Source organism: Cydia pomonella, chromosome 22 (genome assembly GCF_033807575.1).
Source record: "Cydia pomonella isolate Wapato2018A chromosome 22, ilCydPomo1, whole genome shotgun sequence".
Taxonomy (NCBI): Eukaryota; Metazoa; Arthropoda; class Insecta; order Lepidoptera; family Tortricidae; genus Cydia; species Cydia pomonella.
Window position 1 is genome coordinate 5548483 of NC_084724.1, and position 14689 is coordinate 5563171.

The 14689-nt window shown below is 38.2% G+C and overlaps 1 protein-coding gene across 1 annotated transcript; it reads left to right on the forward strand.

Annotated features, from left to right (window-relative positions):
- Nucleotides 1-276: 276 nt before the first annotated feature.
- LOC133530207 (MDS1 and EVI1 complex locus protein EVI1-B-like) lies at nucleotides 277-14296 on the forward strand. Its single transcript, XM_061868068.1, has 6 exons — nucleotides 277-415; nucleotides 1536-1980; nucleotides 8881-9065; nucleotides 10308-10479; nucleotides 11625-11756; nucleotides 13023-14296. The coding sequence occupies exons 1-6, from the start codon at nucleotides 337-339 to the stop codon at nucleotides 13507-13509; spliced, it is 1500 nt and encodes a 499-aa protein (XP_061724052.1). The 5' UTR covers nucleotides 277-336; the 3' UTR covers nucleotides 13510-14296.
- Nucleotides 14297-14689: the final 393 nt, after the last annotated feature.

Sequence of the window (14689 nt, forward strand, 5' to 3'; positions counted from 1 at the left end):
TAAATTTAAACGCTCGTCCTCACGGGCCGAGCGCTAGGCGGCGAATAATCGATTTGTGCCGTCCCGCCCCCCGCTCCCCGCGCGCGCGCGCTATCATATTATCCACGCTTTTCGAAGCTTTTCCGAACGAAGGAGTCCAATATGTCACGCAGCTAACTCCGTAAACATGATTAAAAAGAAACTGGCGGCGATTCGAATTTGGAATTCTTAAAATAAAAACGCTTTTGTTTCTGTCATGTTCAGCAGGTGCCCTACAAGTATTTGTTGTTTATATACTTTGAATAGCGTTTTTATCGTATATTTGTGTTGTTTGCGAGCTGTTTGTAGATTAATATAATGCCTAGGTGTTTTCTTAAGTCTGTGCGGTCACAAAGGGGCAGTTTCATACATGAAACGGGTATATTTTCAGTTGAAAGTAAGTTGATTTTTGCTTCCGGTATTTTTATAAAATTATTCTGTCATGTGAATGAACGGCAGAATTTCGGATGTATATATCAACGTAAAGATATATTCCACAACATAAATAAGTATAGTATAGTTTAATTTATATTGTTTCGTAAAGTAATACAGGAAAGTAGATGTTTTCTCTGCCTACTTGTTGATTTCACCTTAACACAAAAATGTCGTGATTATTGCGTGTTTAAGCTCGAAATAGTTATTAATTTTACCTACAAGGGGGCAAAGTTGTTGTTTGACCCGTTGTGCTAATAATGATACCCGAACAGGCGAAAGATTCCAAAATTAACCCACGCGCGTAGCGAGTGTTTCGGAAAGTGGTATCTTGAGCGTTGCAAAGGTTTGCAGGCACGAGGGTTAAACAAACTTTGCCACCTAGTGAAACTAATTTTTTCACCACAACAACGTAAGGAAAATACTAACTGTAAAACATTACAAATTCAATCCAAATGAACGCAATTAAATATTTATCATTCAAAATTGCATCTAAATAATTTGCCCCTCTTGTGGATAAAGTGCAACCTTTAGTGTTGTGTTGGAATATGTTCGCAAGGAGATCCGTTACGAGCTGGAAGTGTTTGAGCTGCGATCGCGCCATTACGAGCACTTTTAGCTCGTTCGTGCTGCGCGTGCCGCAGCCGCTGCTGGAGGCCTACCGCGGAAACCTAAATTCGCAAATTGCGGCGATCTTTCTCTTTTACTCTTACTAAGACGTAATTAGAGTGACATAGAAAAATGCCCACAATTGACGAACTTCGATATTCGTTATAGTCGAACCATCGCGAGCGCGGACTTCTGGCCGAAGGGTGTGGTGTTTCAGCGGTTCCGTCGGAATCCTACATCGCAATAGAAAATTTGTCACCGACATGTTTTTTTTTTTTGGTTATATTGGATTTTTATTGTATAGGTATATGTTACTTTATAAGGTAATCTATGGGCCTTAGTTGGCAGAAAATAAACGATATTTAATTAAATTAAATTTCTTGCTCATCAGTTTTAGAAGTAGGGAACAAAAGAGCCTTTACTAGCTGGTGAATCATATTTTTTACATACATTTGAACCATTGAACATATTTGCAGCTCTAGTCGAAACAAAACCGACACGCATACCGAAAATGTCAACGAAAAGACACAAAACTCTCTTAAAAACGAACGAAACGTTGTACCACGACAAAGTGCCTATATCCACCCGTTTTTACCTGCAACTCTTAAAAAAAAGTCAGTTCCTGCCTAACTTCATAGAAACAGAAGCATATGAATACGCTTCAGAAAGCGAAAGAGCAAATAACTCACCAGAACTACATACTAAGAAAAACTTCGTTAAGAAAGAAGTAGAACGGGCAAGTTATAACTTACGTTCGAACGAAGCAAGAACGGAACGCAAGGTTTTCGTAAAGAAAACTCGCGCACGAAAAAAAGTCACCGAAAAACAAAACACCGTTTCTGAATCGAAGCTGGTGAAGAAAAAATTCAAAATGCCTTTAGCGCCAATCATAGAGGAAATAAGGAACCGGGAGCCACTAAGGTGAGTGTTTAATTGTCCGAGCGATAGCACAATAGTAGTAGTACTGGTAGTAGTTGTAGTAATAGAATGGTAGTAGTAGTAGTAGTATTACTATAGAGGACGGAAAACGAAGGGTTGCAGGTCAAGAAGATATAGACGGCCGAGCGTAGCGTAGCGTTGGATAGCGATACGCGGCCGGCAACCCCGTTTCTCACAGAGATTTGTATAGTGCCTTTCTCAAAGTTGCAATGAAATAATAATAAATAAATAAAATATGATGATGATCATGATGAGTGTTTCATGTCCTTATGTGATAGGTTATTCAGTGCGTGGGGTATTGAAGGGGAATAAAAATGTGATTATTTTGGCGCTACGGCGCACGCATTACGCTTTTTCTGTTTTTTTTTTCTTCTTTTTGTGTTTTTTTATTATTACTTTGGGATTATTGAAAGGGGAACAAAAATTTGATTAATTTTGCGCTACGACGCACGGTTTAAGATATACAGCCTTATAAAGTTTTTCTTTAGGAAACCCTGAAATAATATTTAACTAACATAAAAAAGAAAAAAAAACACAAAAAAGACGAAAAACAAGAAAAAAAGCACGATGGCAGAATTTTGCTTATAAGTTTTTTTATAGTTGAATACCAAGACGTGCCATGATTTGACTTTTAAAATCAAAAGAAGGTTGCCTTACAGGCCTAGGTGTATTAGGCTGTATGACATTCCTTTACATATCATCTTCACTCATCGCACCAGATATGAATGAATGAATGAATGAATGAAAGTTTATTCACAAGAACATATGATACATAAGATATCATTAACATTGTTGATCCTTGATATGCTCGGCCCTAGGGCATGTGAAAATTATTTGTATTGACACAGTTTATGCATGTCAAAGTAAAATACGTTACATAAACGTCGTGTTTCCTAAAATATTATCAAATACAAACATTAAATTATTAAATACAGACGTCAAGTTCTAAGTCTCAGTCAGTTAGTCATTCAAATTCCGCACATAAATTCATCAAACTGTTAGCTAATAACTAGTTAATCCAATTTACTTTTTTATGTCAAAATGAAGTAATAATTAGAATCCATAATGTCAAAATGAACCAGTAATTAGAATCTATACTGTCAAAACTTAAATGAAGTAATAATGAGAATTTATAATGTCAAAAGTTTACATGTCAAAATGAAATAATAATTAGAATTTATTTCCATTATAATAATTAGAATTTATTACTATTTCCGGACCTAATTTGAAGTAAGGTCATGTCAACATTTCATTACAAGTTTAAGAAAAGTATCTAACTCTAACCAAACAAGACTTTTCGTTCGTCGCGACATCTATTGTCAAGTAGTGGTACTGAAAATTCTGCTGCTTGCCACTAGATGTTGACTATGAAAATAATAAGCGTTTTGTAATAAACCTGATGTGTAATGTCCACTCTATACTTATTTCTCTATGCCGGAAATCTATTTTACACGCCTTCTGCTTATAACATTAGTTGTAAATTGTTAAGCAATACACGTTTCGTCAGTCGCGACACTCGTGACATCAAGTGTCAAGTAGCGGTACTGATAAATCCACTACTAGACGCTAGATGTCGACTACGAAAATAATACCTAAGCGGTTTGGTAAGGGTAAGAAAACTGATATATGGAGTCACTATGCTTACTCTTTTCTATATGGCGTTAGCGAGGTCTCCGTTTCAGGTTGGACATTCTTTCGTATGTCCGGATGTTGGGCCAGCGTGTGCACTACAGCCCAAACCCTCTTGCGCATGAGAGGAGGCCTGTGCTCAGCAGTAGGACGTACACCCAAGGCCAAAAGTATGGAAGTATGGGTATGGTTTAATATCTCGTTTCTATCTTTATTGTCTATTTATAACCTAAAATTTACATCAGGCACCCCCAAACTATTGAAAATACTCGCTAAATATCAAAACATCCTAAAAGATTGTAAAAAAGATTTAAAAAAAAATGTTACATAATTATACCATTTTAATTGCCTTAAGCACAAAATGTTTAACTGGCAACTATCGTAGCCAGAATTTGAGTTATTAACTTTTAAAATGTTTTTATTTTTATTTTTACCATTTTGTTTTTTAATTGTCAAGTGGTAGTATAAATTCCATCGCTTAAAAATGCATCCTTTTCTGTTGTAATACAAGCTTGTTTCCATACTTTTGGCCGGGAAAATATATATAGGTTCAATTATTCTTATATATTTTGAGGATCTCCGAAACGGCTGTAACGCTTTCGATGAAATTTGCTATATGTGGGTTCTCCGGGGCGAAAAATCGGTCTAGCTAGGTCTTATCTCTGGGAAAATGCACGTTTTTGAGTTTTTATATGTTTTTCAAATATGTGTTTCAAAACTCGGTGTACCAGATATTTTTTTATTATGTCCGGATGTTCTCTTTTACAGATCGCAATCCTCAACTGATTCTCGTGAAATTCTGTGAGCAGGTTCGATGCTTACATTTTCTTTTTCGATTCAGGCTTAGGATTTTTTCAAAATGGCGTAACTATACATTTATTCAGTTTTAAGTTATGCTCGTGAGGTCTACAGCTCACTAGTATTAATAGAAGGTTTAATGCCAATGTAAGATGGTATTGATTTATGATATTATTCTTCAGCAAGCGGTTATATTGTCGGTGAAAATACGCGTATTTTAGTACTACGTTACTTCAGACAAGGTGAATGAATGAGCTGAAAGAAGGACATTTGCATCCATATTTTTTGACCCGATGTTTTTGTTACACTTCTGTTTTTGTTTACGTTGGAATGTCTGCAGCTGTTTGAAAGATATTTTACAATTGTACGTTTTACAGACTTGTTTTCACTATGCGTCCACACAGTGAATAACGCTAAATGCATCCACACCGGAGTTAACTTTTGTGTTGCTTATTCTTATTACTCTATGATCTTGTGAAGCTACACTGTGCAACACTGTGAATGTCATCTCGCTTTGTGTGGTAGGGCACAGCACGGCGGATGTCATTCCAGATCTAAAGCAGAGCCCAACTGAGGAAGTACTTTTACTTTACAGAAAACAGCAGCCAAATAATACTAGACCCTACTCATAGTGTTGTGTTCCTGCCGGTGAGTAATGTTGCCAGAGTCCAACGAGAGAGTTGAGTGTTAGGGTCGGCAACGCGCATGTCTGGAGTTTCAGGCGTCCATGGGCTACGGAGACTGCTTACCATCAGGCGGCCTATATGCTTGTTTGCCACCGAAAAAGTATTTAAAAAAAAATGGTAGCATTACGAGTAGATAACTTACCTAGTTACTCCACGGTTTCTCCGCAAAAGTAAACTGCGCTGTGAATGAACCGCACCGCACCTTAACGTTTGACAATAATGTAAATACAGCTGCTACTATAAATGTATGGCGCCGTCCAGCGCCGTCTTCCTACTTCAGTTGTAAAATTTGCGGCTACCATAATAAGCGGTATTACTGCAACGTTTTGCCGCCAGAGCGTAGCACTGGCACATATTGCAAACCTTATTAGGCTAGTTTCACACGACGTAAATTCCTGTATACGGCATTATATCGAATACTGAGTGACAACAAAAATAGTATCGCAACTTTCAAAATCGTTTAAGGTACCTGGGTCGAATATGGCCAGCCGAAAAATATGGCCACACCCCTACACGTCCAAAACTATGGCGTCATCTACAACTTTGTTTATACGCGTTAAAACGTCCATGTGTGAGTAATGCTTAGGTGTCGCCGCCATCTTCCCCGCAACCCCGCAAGTCCCGCAATGATAGTCGAAGTGAAACCACGTGTCACGGATACAAATATTCACTCGTAAGTTTCTATGATTTTTTTGCTTTTATTGACTTTTACTTTAAAATGTTTATTATATTTAAGTCATTAGTAATCGTATATTATATGAGCATGTTTATTTGTATGCTTACTTTCGTATATTTTTCGTGTTGATTTTTTAAGTAAAATACAAGAATGACCGAAAATATGGCCACCTAGTGGCCATATTTTCGGCACTTACAGGCCGTATTAACCTTATGCGTTTTTGACTTTCGGCATTTGCTGGCCATATTAACCGTAGATCTTTTTCCTTTCAGAATATGGCTCCACGATAGGTTTCAAAACAGATCCGAGGAAATTGGGCAGAGTCTGATGTGATATCAGCAGTAGCAGCTGTTAAAAGTGGTTTTATCTGCGGCGAGCACTTGGACGATATCTTATAGAGAAAAAGTAAAATAAATCCAAGGAAGGTAGAAGGGAAGAATATCACTTCTTAATAATCATGAAGGAAAGGAGCTGTAATTTCGTATCGTACGGCTGAGCGATGTTGGTTATGCATTGACATCACGTGTGCTTCGTATGTGCGTCCAGAAGTATTATCAGGGGAAAAATATGGTACAGGCTAGACAAGACGTCTTATTTTGCAGAGATTGGCTGAGGGGTTTTTTGAATCAGCACACACATACAAGTACATACTACACAAGAGAATCCGTAAAAGAAAAACCTAAAACTTGAATCCAGCTAGAGCTCAAAAACTTAACAAAACTGTGGTTTCAGACTATTTTACGAAATTGAAAAACCTGCTGGAAGATGACGAGCTAGTGCATAAACCAGAAAGAATTTATAACATAGATGAAAAGGGTTGTTACAAGTTTTTTTTTGTCCGGAGTTATTTTTTTTGTTTCTTTATTTGATATAAAAGAACTTGTTTGAATAAATTCATTTTATTTATAGCACTAAATTCCCTTACAAATAGAAATTCCCTCCGTATCCAGTTCATACCGTTAATACGGCCATCACCTGGCCATATTCACATACACTGTCGGAAATATGACCATTTTCACAACTTTAAAAAAAATTACTTAAATTCTAACCTATCCGTGCCTAGGTTTTTTCGTGCCTGCGATAAAGTACATAAATAAATACACTATCAAATAAATTAGGACTTGTAACTTCTACTGTTATACAGTGCGATATATATATTGTCAAACCTTAACGTGGCCATATTCGACCCAGGTACCTTACACGAGGTCTAATCGGGAAAGCTGTCTACCCGTGTACTACTGTGTTCAATGAAATCCCTTATCCTTTTTAAGTATACGGGAAAAAATTACGCCGTGTGTTTGCCATAAAGTAACTTATATATACTAGGCCTTCAACAGTTTTTTTAGAAGTTTTCAATATTACATTGATGCATCAAGGTTTGTTTACAGAAACCCCATTGCGAAACGCGAAAATCGAAACTTCGTTATGTGCTTCTTTATCGCTCTAAGACTGATAGGGAGGCGGATAACGAAATTTCGATTTTTGTGTTTCGCGGTAGGCCCTCAGGATCGTAGTGGCTCTCTCTACGCAGAATTGCGTAATAATTTGCGTAATATTCCCTATAAACACGTCATAACATTCTTTCAAACACACGCATTGGGTAAGCTGGAGCTTATTCAAGCTAGGTGGCTCTGTGAGATGTCATCGCAATAAGCTTAAAAAACCGGGCAAGTGCGAGTCGGACTCGTGCACGAAGGGTTCCGTACCATTATTTATAAAAACGGCAAAGAAAATATGTTTGTTGTATGGGAGCCCCCCTTAAATATTTAAAAAAGTAAAAGTAAAAAAAACATTTCATTCGTTGAATCATAGCGAATTGACAATATTCTCAAGTGCCGTAGACCCTACTGGCGCTTAACTCCTTCATGGGCGTAGGCAGGTACAGGCAGGGGAGGGCAGCTGCCCCCCCCCCCCCCCCCCCTGGAGCTCAAATTTTACAACATACTAATTTTTGCGGCGGCGTAACCCTGCTCACAAAATTTCACGAGAATCGGTTAAAAAATGACACCGGGGAAGATAGTATCCGGACATACCTACGAAACATAGATGGTAGGATCCTATAGATGAGCTATGCTGAGCGAGGGACAGAACATACGCAATGCGACAAAATTAAAAACATGCTTTAACCTTTCTGACAACATACCAAAAACAACCTACGTAATTTGGTCGGGTTATTTGTTACCCACCATAAACCATACTAACTTTACGATGGGGATTTAAAAAAACGAGAAACTGTGACAAGGACAAACATTAATAGCGTTTTCTTTGCTACTCCTACTGAAAGTTCCATAAGTGCATCTCGTTCGTTCATTTCCCGGCTCTACCGTTTCATCTCTAAATATACTATTGTGCAGTCACGGATCTTATTTCTTGAGCTATTTAGGGTTCAAGCTAATTTGGTTGACAATACTAACGGTAAAGTAAACCCTAAATGGCTCAATAATTAAAATCCGTGACTGTACCTAAGCTAAAGGAGACCGTCGCGAACGATCAGTTTATTAGGTATCTCAAATTAAGCAAACCAGTGATAATTGCATAGACCTCTTACCGCTCTTTGATCGTTAGGTTCAGTCCTATAACTGCAGCGCAGCCTGTTCAAGTAAACGTCGAAATTTCATAGAAGTTTGACGTTTAAAATAACATATGGCCAGTCTGGGCTGTCAAAATCGCTGACAACTTATCTTGGTCTGGTCTTGGTCTTCGTTGGACGCACATGTCTGTCTGTGGCATCGTAGCTCTCCAACGGATGGGCCGATTTCGATGCGTTTTTTTTACGTGAAAGCGAGTTTTCTTTCTGTTTGAAGAGTATCAGTACCCCTAGTGTAAATATTTTCGACAACGAAACGTTACGTACGCGTTTGCGTTAAGTGCCATTTTGTATGAGATTTTTGACTTTCCAAAACGTCCCGCTTGGCGCGCTGTTCAAAAACCCATAGAAAATGAGACTTAACGCAAACGCGTACGTCACGTTTCGCTATCGACTAAATTTACACTAGGGGCACAGCTCTTTTCCAAAATGATGTAAGGCATTTTGTTGGCATATAACGTAGGGTTGTTTTTTCAATTTTTAATTTAATACCTTTTTTCATCTAGGACTGTGAATAAAGGCGGATGGGAGATTGACAAAATCGCTGAAAAGCTCAAGAGTCTGATGAGGACCAGCTCCGAGCACATGCTGCACCAAGAGCTGCTGTCTTGTACTGAAGCATTCAGGAACGATGCTAAGGAGAACGAAGAAAAAGGGAGCGATGTTAATGGGAACGTCGCTCAGGAAAAAGGTATAGTAGGAGATATGTTATAATACTTATAATGAATATCTACCCTCATCTGTTATTTATTAGTGATAAAAAATAAAAGTTAACAAAAAATATCTTTGATAATATTCATATTTCACACATAGCACATTGCCAGGTTGACTAGTAAAATTGTGTATAAACAGGATTTTTGTTGTTGTATATTATATCAAATGAATGCTTATTATATACACAGTGTTACATGAGGAAACTGAAAGATTTTGACAGCGTATTACTGATCACATTTCGAGACTAAAATGTCTTAAGTATAAACGTATAAAATGTAAAAAAAAAAACATCTTATCGTAACTTAGTGCAAAATGCCTTTTTGATCGCGATGATGCCATTATGGGGCGTAGTCTAAATATCCTTATTGATAGATATCAAAAAGTGACAAGTAACCTTTGCAAGAACTAGTTTTTACAAAAAAAATCCTAAAAAAATATTTTCAGTGCCAGTTTTACCATAACATTAACTTTTTATGTACAAATACGTTCAAAATTGAAAAAAAAATAAAAAACAAAAAAATTTTTTGGCGAAATTTACTGAAACTCATATAACATTTTTTCCTTCTTTTGGCCTCAGAAATAAGTGGTTAAAATCTTTCGGGTTACTCGTGAGCACCGTGTATTTGTATTTGATTAAGCTTCACAAAATTAAAAAAGAATATATTAAAGTTTAACAGTTTCAGGGAAAAGTCATATTAAATTATGTCGGTTTTTTTTTCTGCGGAAACTGCAATGCAATTTGACACAATTGCATTGCTACATGTAGGTAAGTAACTGTAGAAAAAAATAACAAGTCATAGTATTAAAGGACATTAAATTTCTCCTTCCCTTATCCTGCTACGGCCTTTACGTTGCAATATTTGAATGAAGCATACATATTGTTATACAAATACGCAGTGAAGGTAAATAAGAGTATTCAACCTGTGAGTTATAAATGGACGAATCGCCTGATGGTAAGATTACCATCGCCCGCAATACCAGAGGTATTGTAAGTGCGTTGCCTGGTTGCTTGCTTAAAGATAGGAGTACGCTCTTTTCTTGACGATTTGAAGGTCGCATCGGTCCGTAAATACCGCAAGCAACAGTTCATTCACAAGCAGAAACTTCTGAGGACTGCCAACCATCTAGGTGAAAATAAAGAAGACAGAAATAATAAATGTACGCTCCCGAATACCCACTTCTATCAGAGATTATTGACAAAAACTTGTTGAATCCGCAGGACCAACCCCCTTAGTATCGCCAGCAGGCCGAGTCCGCGGCGGCCACGCCTGCCCGTACTGCGGGAAGCGCTTCGACCGCCCCTGGGTTCTGAAAGGGCATCTCAGACTGCACACAGGAGAGCGACCATTTCCTTGCCCTCACAAACACTGTCCCAGGACTTTCGCAGACCGGTGAGCTTTCTTCGAGCAACTTCATCCTTGATACCTTTAAAAAACACCACACTTGCATAGAGGTACATGTACATCTTTCTTGGATACATACAGAGAAAAACATCCTTGCATGGGTGTTACAAACGTTTTTCGGTGGTGAAGTATGAGATTTGTGACTTTTAATTTTGTTCTTCAAACGCACTTTCTAAACATCGGTGATTTCCGGTTCCTCTAGGATACGATCAAATATATAGATGCTGTTTCTGAAATCCCTCAGCTTTGGGCTTAGGTTTGTTCTCCCTCTATACCCAATATATACCTCCCTGGATAACCCTGAACCAAAACTTACAGACTATATATGATTCCTCCTCTCCACTAGACCTTGGGCGATATCAACTTGCCCCCCAAAGGACGAGGATTGAGACGATTGTGCTGTTTCTCATTACCACTTGCTAAAGCTCTCACTACGTAGGGGGAGTGGGGGAATTGGGAACGGCGGGTAATTAGAAACAGTGTGACGCTCGAACGCACTGAGAGCGCCAATAATCCGAGATTGAAATGGTACCTACCTTTCACTCGAGTTAGGTAGGGTTTTTTTATTTTAAATACGAGTACAGTAAAATACATGTGTACTTATTAAAAAAAACATGAGTAATTGTAAGTTTAAACGTACATAGAACTTCTTAAAGGTACTCTCAATTAACAATTTAGGTAAAAGTATCGTTGTTTATATTTATGGAATGGGGAGTTAAATATCAGAATGGGATATGTCCAACAAATTCATTTCAACCAAATTTTAATTGCTTATCGTAAAACATTCAGACCCGTGACATGAAAAAGGTTTTTAATTCCTCATGCTCTAAAAGAGGGTCGTTGTTGTTTTAAAAAGTGTGCAGAAAATGATACGTTTCTGCACTGGAACATTTTACTTTCTCACTACGTTCGAGTAGAGAAATGAGTGCCTTTCATTCCTTGGTTAACTATTGCTGATAGGCTCCAATTTGCAGTGACCGTAAGTTATCTCATATGCTCCACCTAGAGCCCATTTCCCAATGGTGTTAGACTAATATTATTACTTGATGAACTGTCAAATCTTATAGGACTACAAACGCACTAATATCTTTATTCTGATGTGAACCATGTTTAAATATAGACATTTTCCTTAGGTCAAACCTCCGCGCCCACCAGCGCACCCGCGGCCACCACTCGTGGCAATGGCGGTGCGCCGAATGCGGCAAGGCGTTCAGCCAGGGCCGCTATCTGGACCGCCACCGAGCCGACGCCTGCTGGAAGTACAAGTTAGTTGTTCTGTACCACTGCAGTACTCCAGGTCAAACCTCGCACACCAGCGCACCTGCGGCCGCCACTCGTGGCAGTGGAGTGCAGGGTGCCAGGTGTAACCTGCGCGCACCTGGCAGCGGCGGTGCGCCGAATGCGGCAAGGCGTTCAGCCAGGGCCGCTATCTGGACCGCCACCGTGCAGACGCCTGCTGGAAGTGCAAGTTCCCAGTTACAGTAATATTATGGTCCTTAAACGTAACAAGACTGGTTGGCGGGATAGAAAAATTGAATAAAACTTCACGTTATCTCCATAGTAAAGTATGGAAAAAGATTTATTTAATTTGTGGCTTTCCCTAGGTTGACCCCTAGGAAACTATTGATACTCGTACTGGATAGGAATGGAACTTTGATAAAAAAATACCTTGTTCTCGCACCCTGTATGTTTTTTCAAAATCTGTAAATGCCAATCTTCATTAATTTTATTTTCATTAATTTAATCGAGGCGATCTTCTAAGGCCGTTTAGCAGCACGGGATCTGGTAGCTGCCCTCACTGACCCAAAAGAAAATCCACCTGTATAGTCTGTACTACGGTGAAAGTCCATCTACTGAAAGTACAAGCATGTAGATGTACAGGGTGCCACCTGGCAGTGGTAGTGCCGTGATAAATAAAATTCAAGTATAACTTTGTGCCTAGTGCGGCAACGCTATAGTAATAACCAAGGCACAGAAAAAAACCATAATTTTGAACACGTATCTAACCCTGTTCCGTACAGCAGAGACTTCCTTGTGCCGATGTGAACGATTAAATAGGCCCCAATGCCGTAGACTGTGAACGAACATTGTCGACTCATAATTGAGTCCTAAATTATGGTGGTTTCCAAAATGGCGGGCGTTTTTCCAAGCTTTGGCAATAACTATAACTCTGTATCTTTAGGTATTTAAATAAAGGTAAACAAAATCCGCCCTCAGATTGTGCATAGCTTATAACTCAATAGGTGTATATTAATGTATGGCACCGCCATTTAGAAAAATTTCCAAACACTGAATCGACAAAAAAGTATATTTAATCATCGAACACGCTCACAAAATTTCACGAGAAGAGGTTGAGAATTGTGACCTATAAGCATGGGCATACGAAAGCATGTTTGACCACTTGTGTTGGCTTGTTTTGCACCTTCGCTAACGCTCGGTTAATAATCTGTGCTTCTGTGGGAACTGTACGTATATTGATTATTTTAACGTAAACTTCACTACCTTTACATTTATTTTCTTTTCATTTTCAGAATGCACCAAAAGAACTCAACGAAGAATGCAGATCTCAAAAACGCTGATCCACCCATCCCAATGTATGGAAGCGTATTTAGACACGGGACTTTTGACCCGAAACCCTTACAGTCTAACCAAGACTTTCAGTCCAACCAGGACATACAGTCACAGTCTAGTATGGACAGTCAACAGTCAATGGAACTCAAGTCTAAAGAGAATCTTGGACAGGGAACTGAACTTTACAAGGCTTTAAGTAATTTTGAGGTTAACGGTCTTTTGAAGGTAAAAAATTTTGGTCAAGACTTTTTTAAGTGTAAAACCAAGGTCAGTATTTCCAAAGTCCAGAATAACCTGGATTTTGAAGAGTCTAGTCTGAAATTGGAGTTGTGTAAACCGAAATTGGATTTGAAGTTTCAGGGGCAAAAATTAGCATGTTCTAGCATGGAGATTAAAGAAGAGTGTGATGAGCCTATGGATTTATGTATAAGGCGTAATGTAAATTAAGTATTAAAGTATGTTTTTTATATTTTGTTTTATTATAAAAACTAATCAATCGTTTAACGGACGCCCTTTGAACGCTTTATGTCATAAACAGACATCACTCAAACGCCAACATCCCGGCCGCAAGGGAGCTAATGTAAACCTTACTCAAAAGTGTGAAGGTTACTTTGACAGCGTCCACCATAACACCTATAGGTGTCCTTGGCGCTGTGGGCACGACTAGTAACGACGACTTTAGATGTTCTTGGTATTCAACACTACGTGTTGGAAGCCAGTGTTGCTCGAAGGTTCAAAAGGTTAATTGTGGACATGTTCACACGTCACTAGTTTTTAACACCGCGCGATTCAGAGGTAAAATAGAAGATATTGCCGTGCTATATATCACGTCAATAACCACGACCATCATATGTTAAACTTGCAGATAAAAAAGCATTCATCAAAATTAGTTCTGTATTGAAGATAGATGAGATGTTATCTGTGGCTCTGTATCGCTCTCCTATATTCATGCGGTGGAGATGCAGGGCTATAACCGCGAAAATCGAAGCTCGTCAATTGCGTGTATTTTTCTCGTTAACTCTAATTAGTAATTACGTCTTAGTGAGAGTAAAAGAGAAAGATCCCCGCAATTTGCGAATTTCGGTTTTCGCGCGCGTGTTTTTCACGAAGGCGCGTACATTGGCTCATAATGTCATGTTATTAAAGGTTAGATTTGACAAATCTGCGCGTCATCGTGGATGGCACGAACTATAACGAAATTTCGACTTCGTTTCGTTTTTCGCTGTAGGCCCTCAGTTCCTGATGAAACTAATATTACTGATGAGTGAAACTTCAATTTTATTTATTAAATATTCTTTATTACAATAAATTAAATAAATACAATTTGTACATCTTAAACGACTGTTGTTAAACATATAAGCGTTCACATATCGGCACATGACATTCATAAGATTTTGGCTTGCATTTTAATATTTAAAGATAATTAAAAGTTAATCCTAATTCATTCTTCAGTTAATATAAGTCCAAATTATCTAAGTACTTAATTTTGACTAGGTACTATGGTACTTCCACAGTTTGAACCTACAAAGATAACTTAGTCTGACAAAAAAAAAACACAATGGATCTAGGTATTTCTTTTTTTTATTTTTTTTTTCATAATCAAACGATAATGTAATTACATATATCT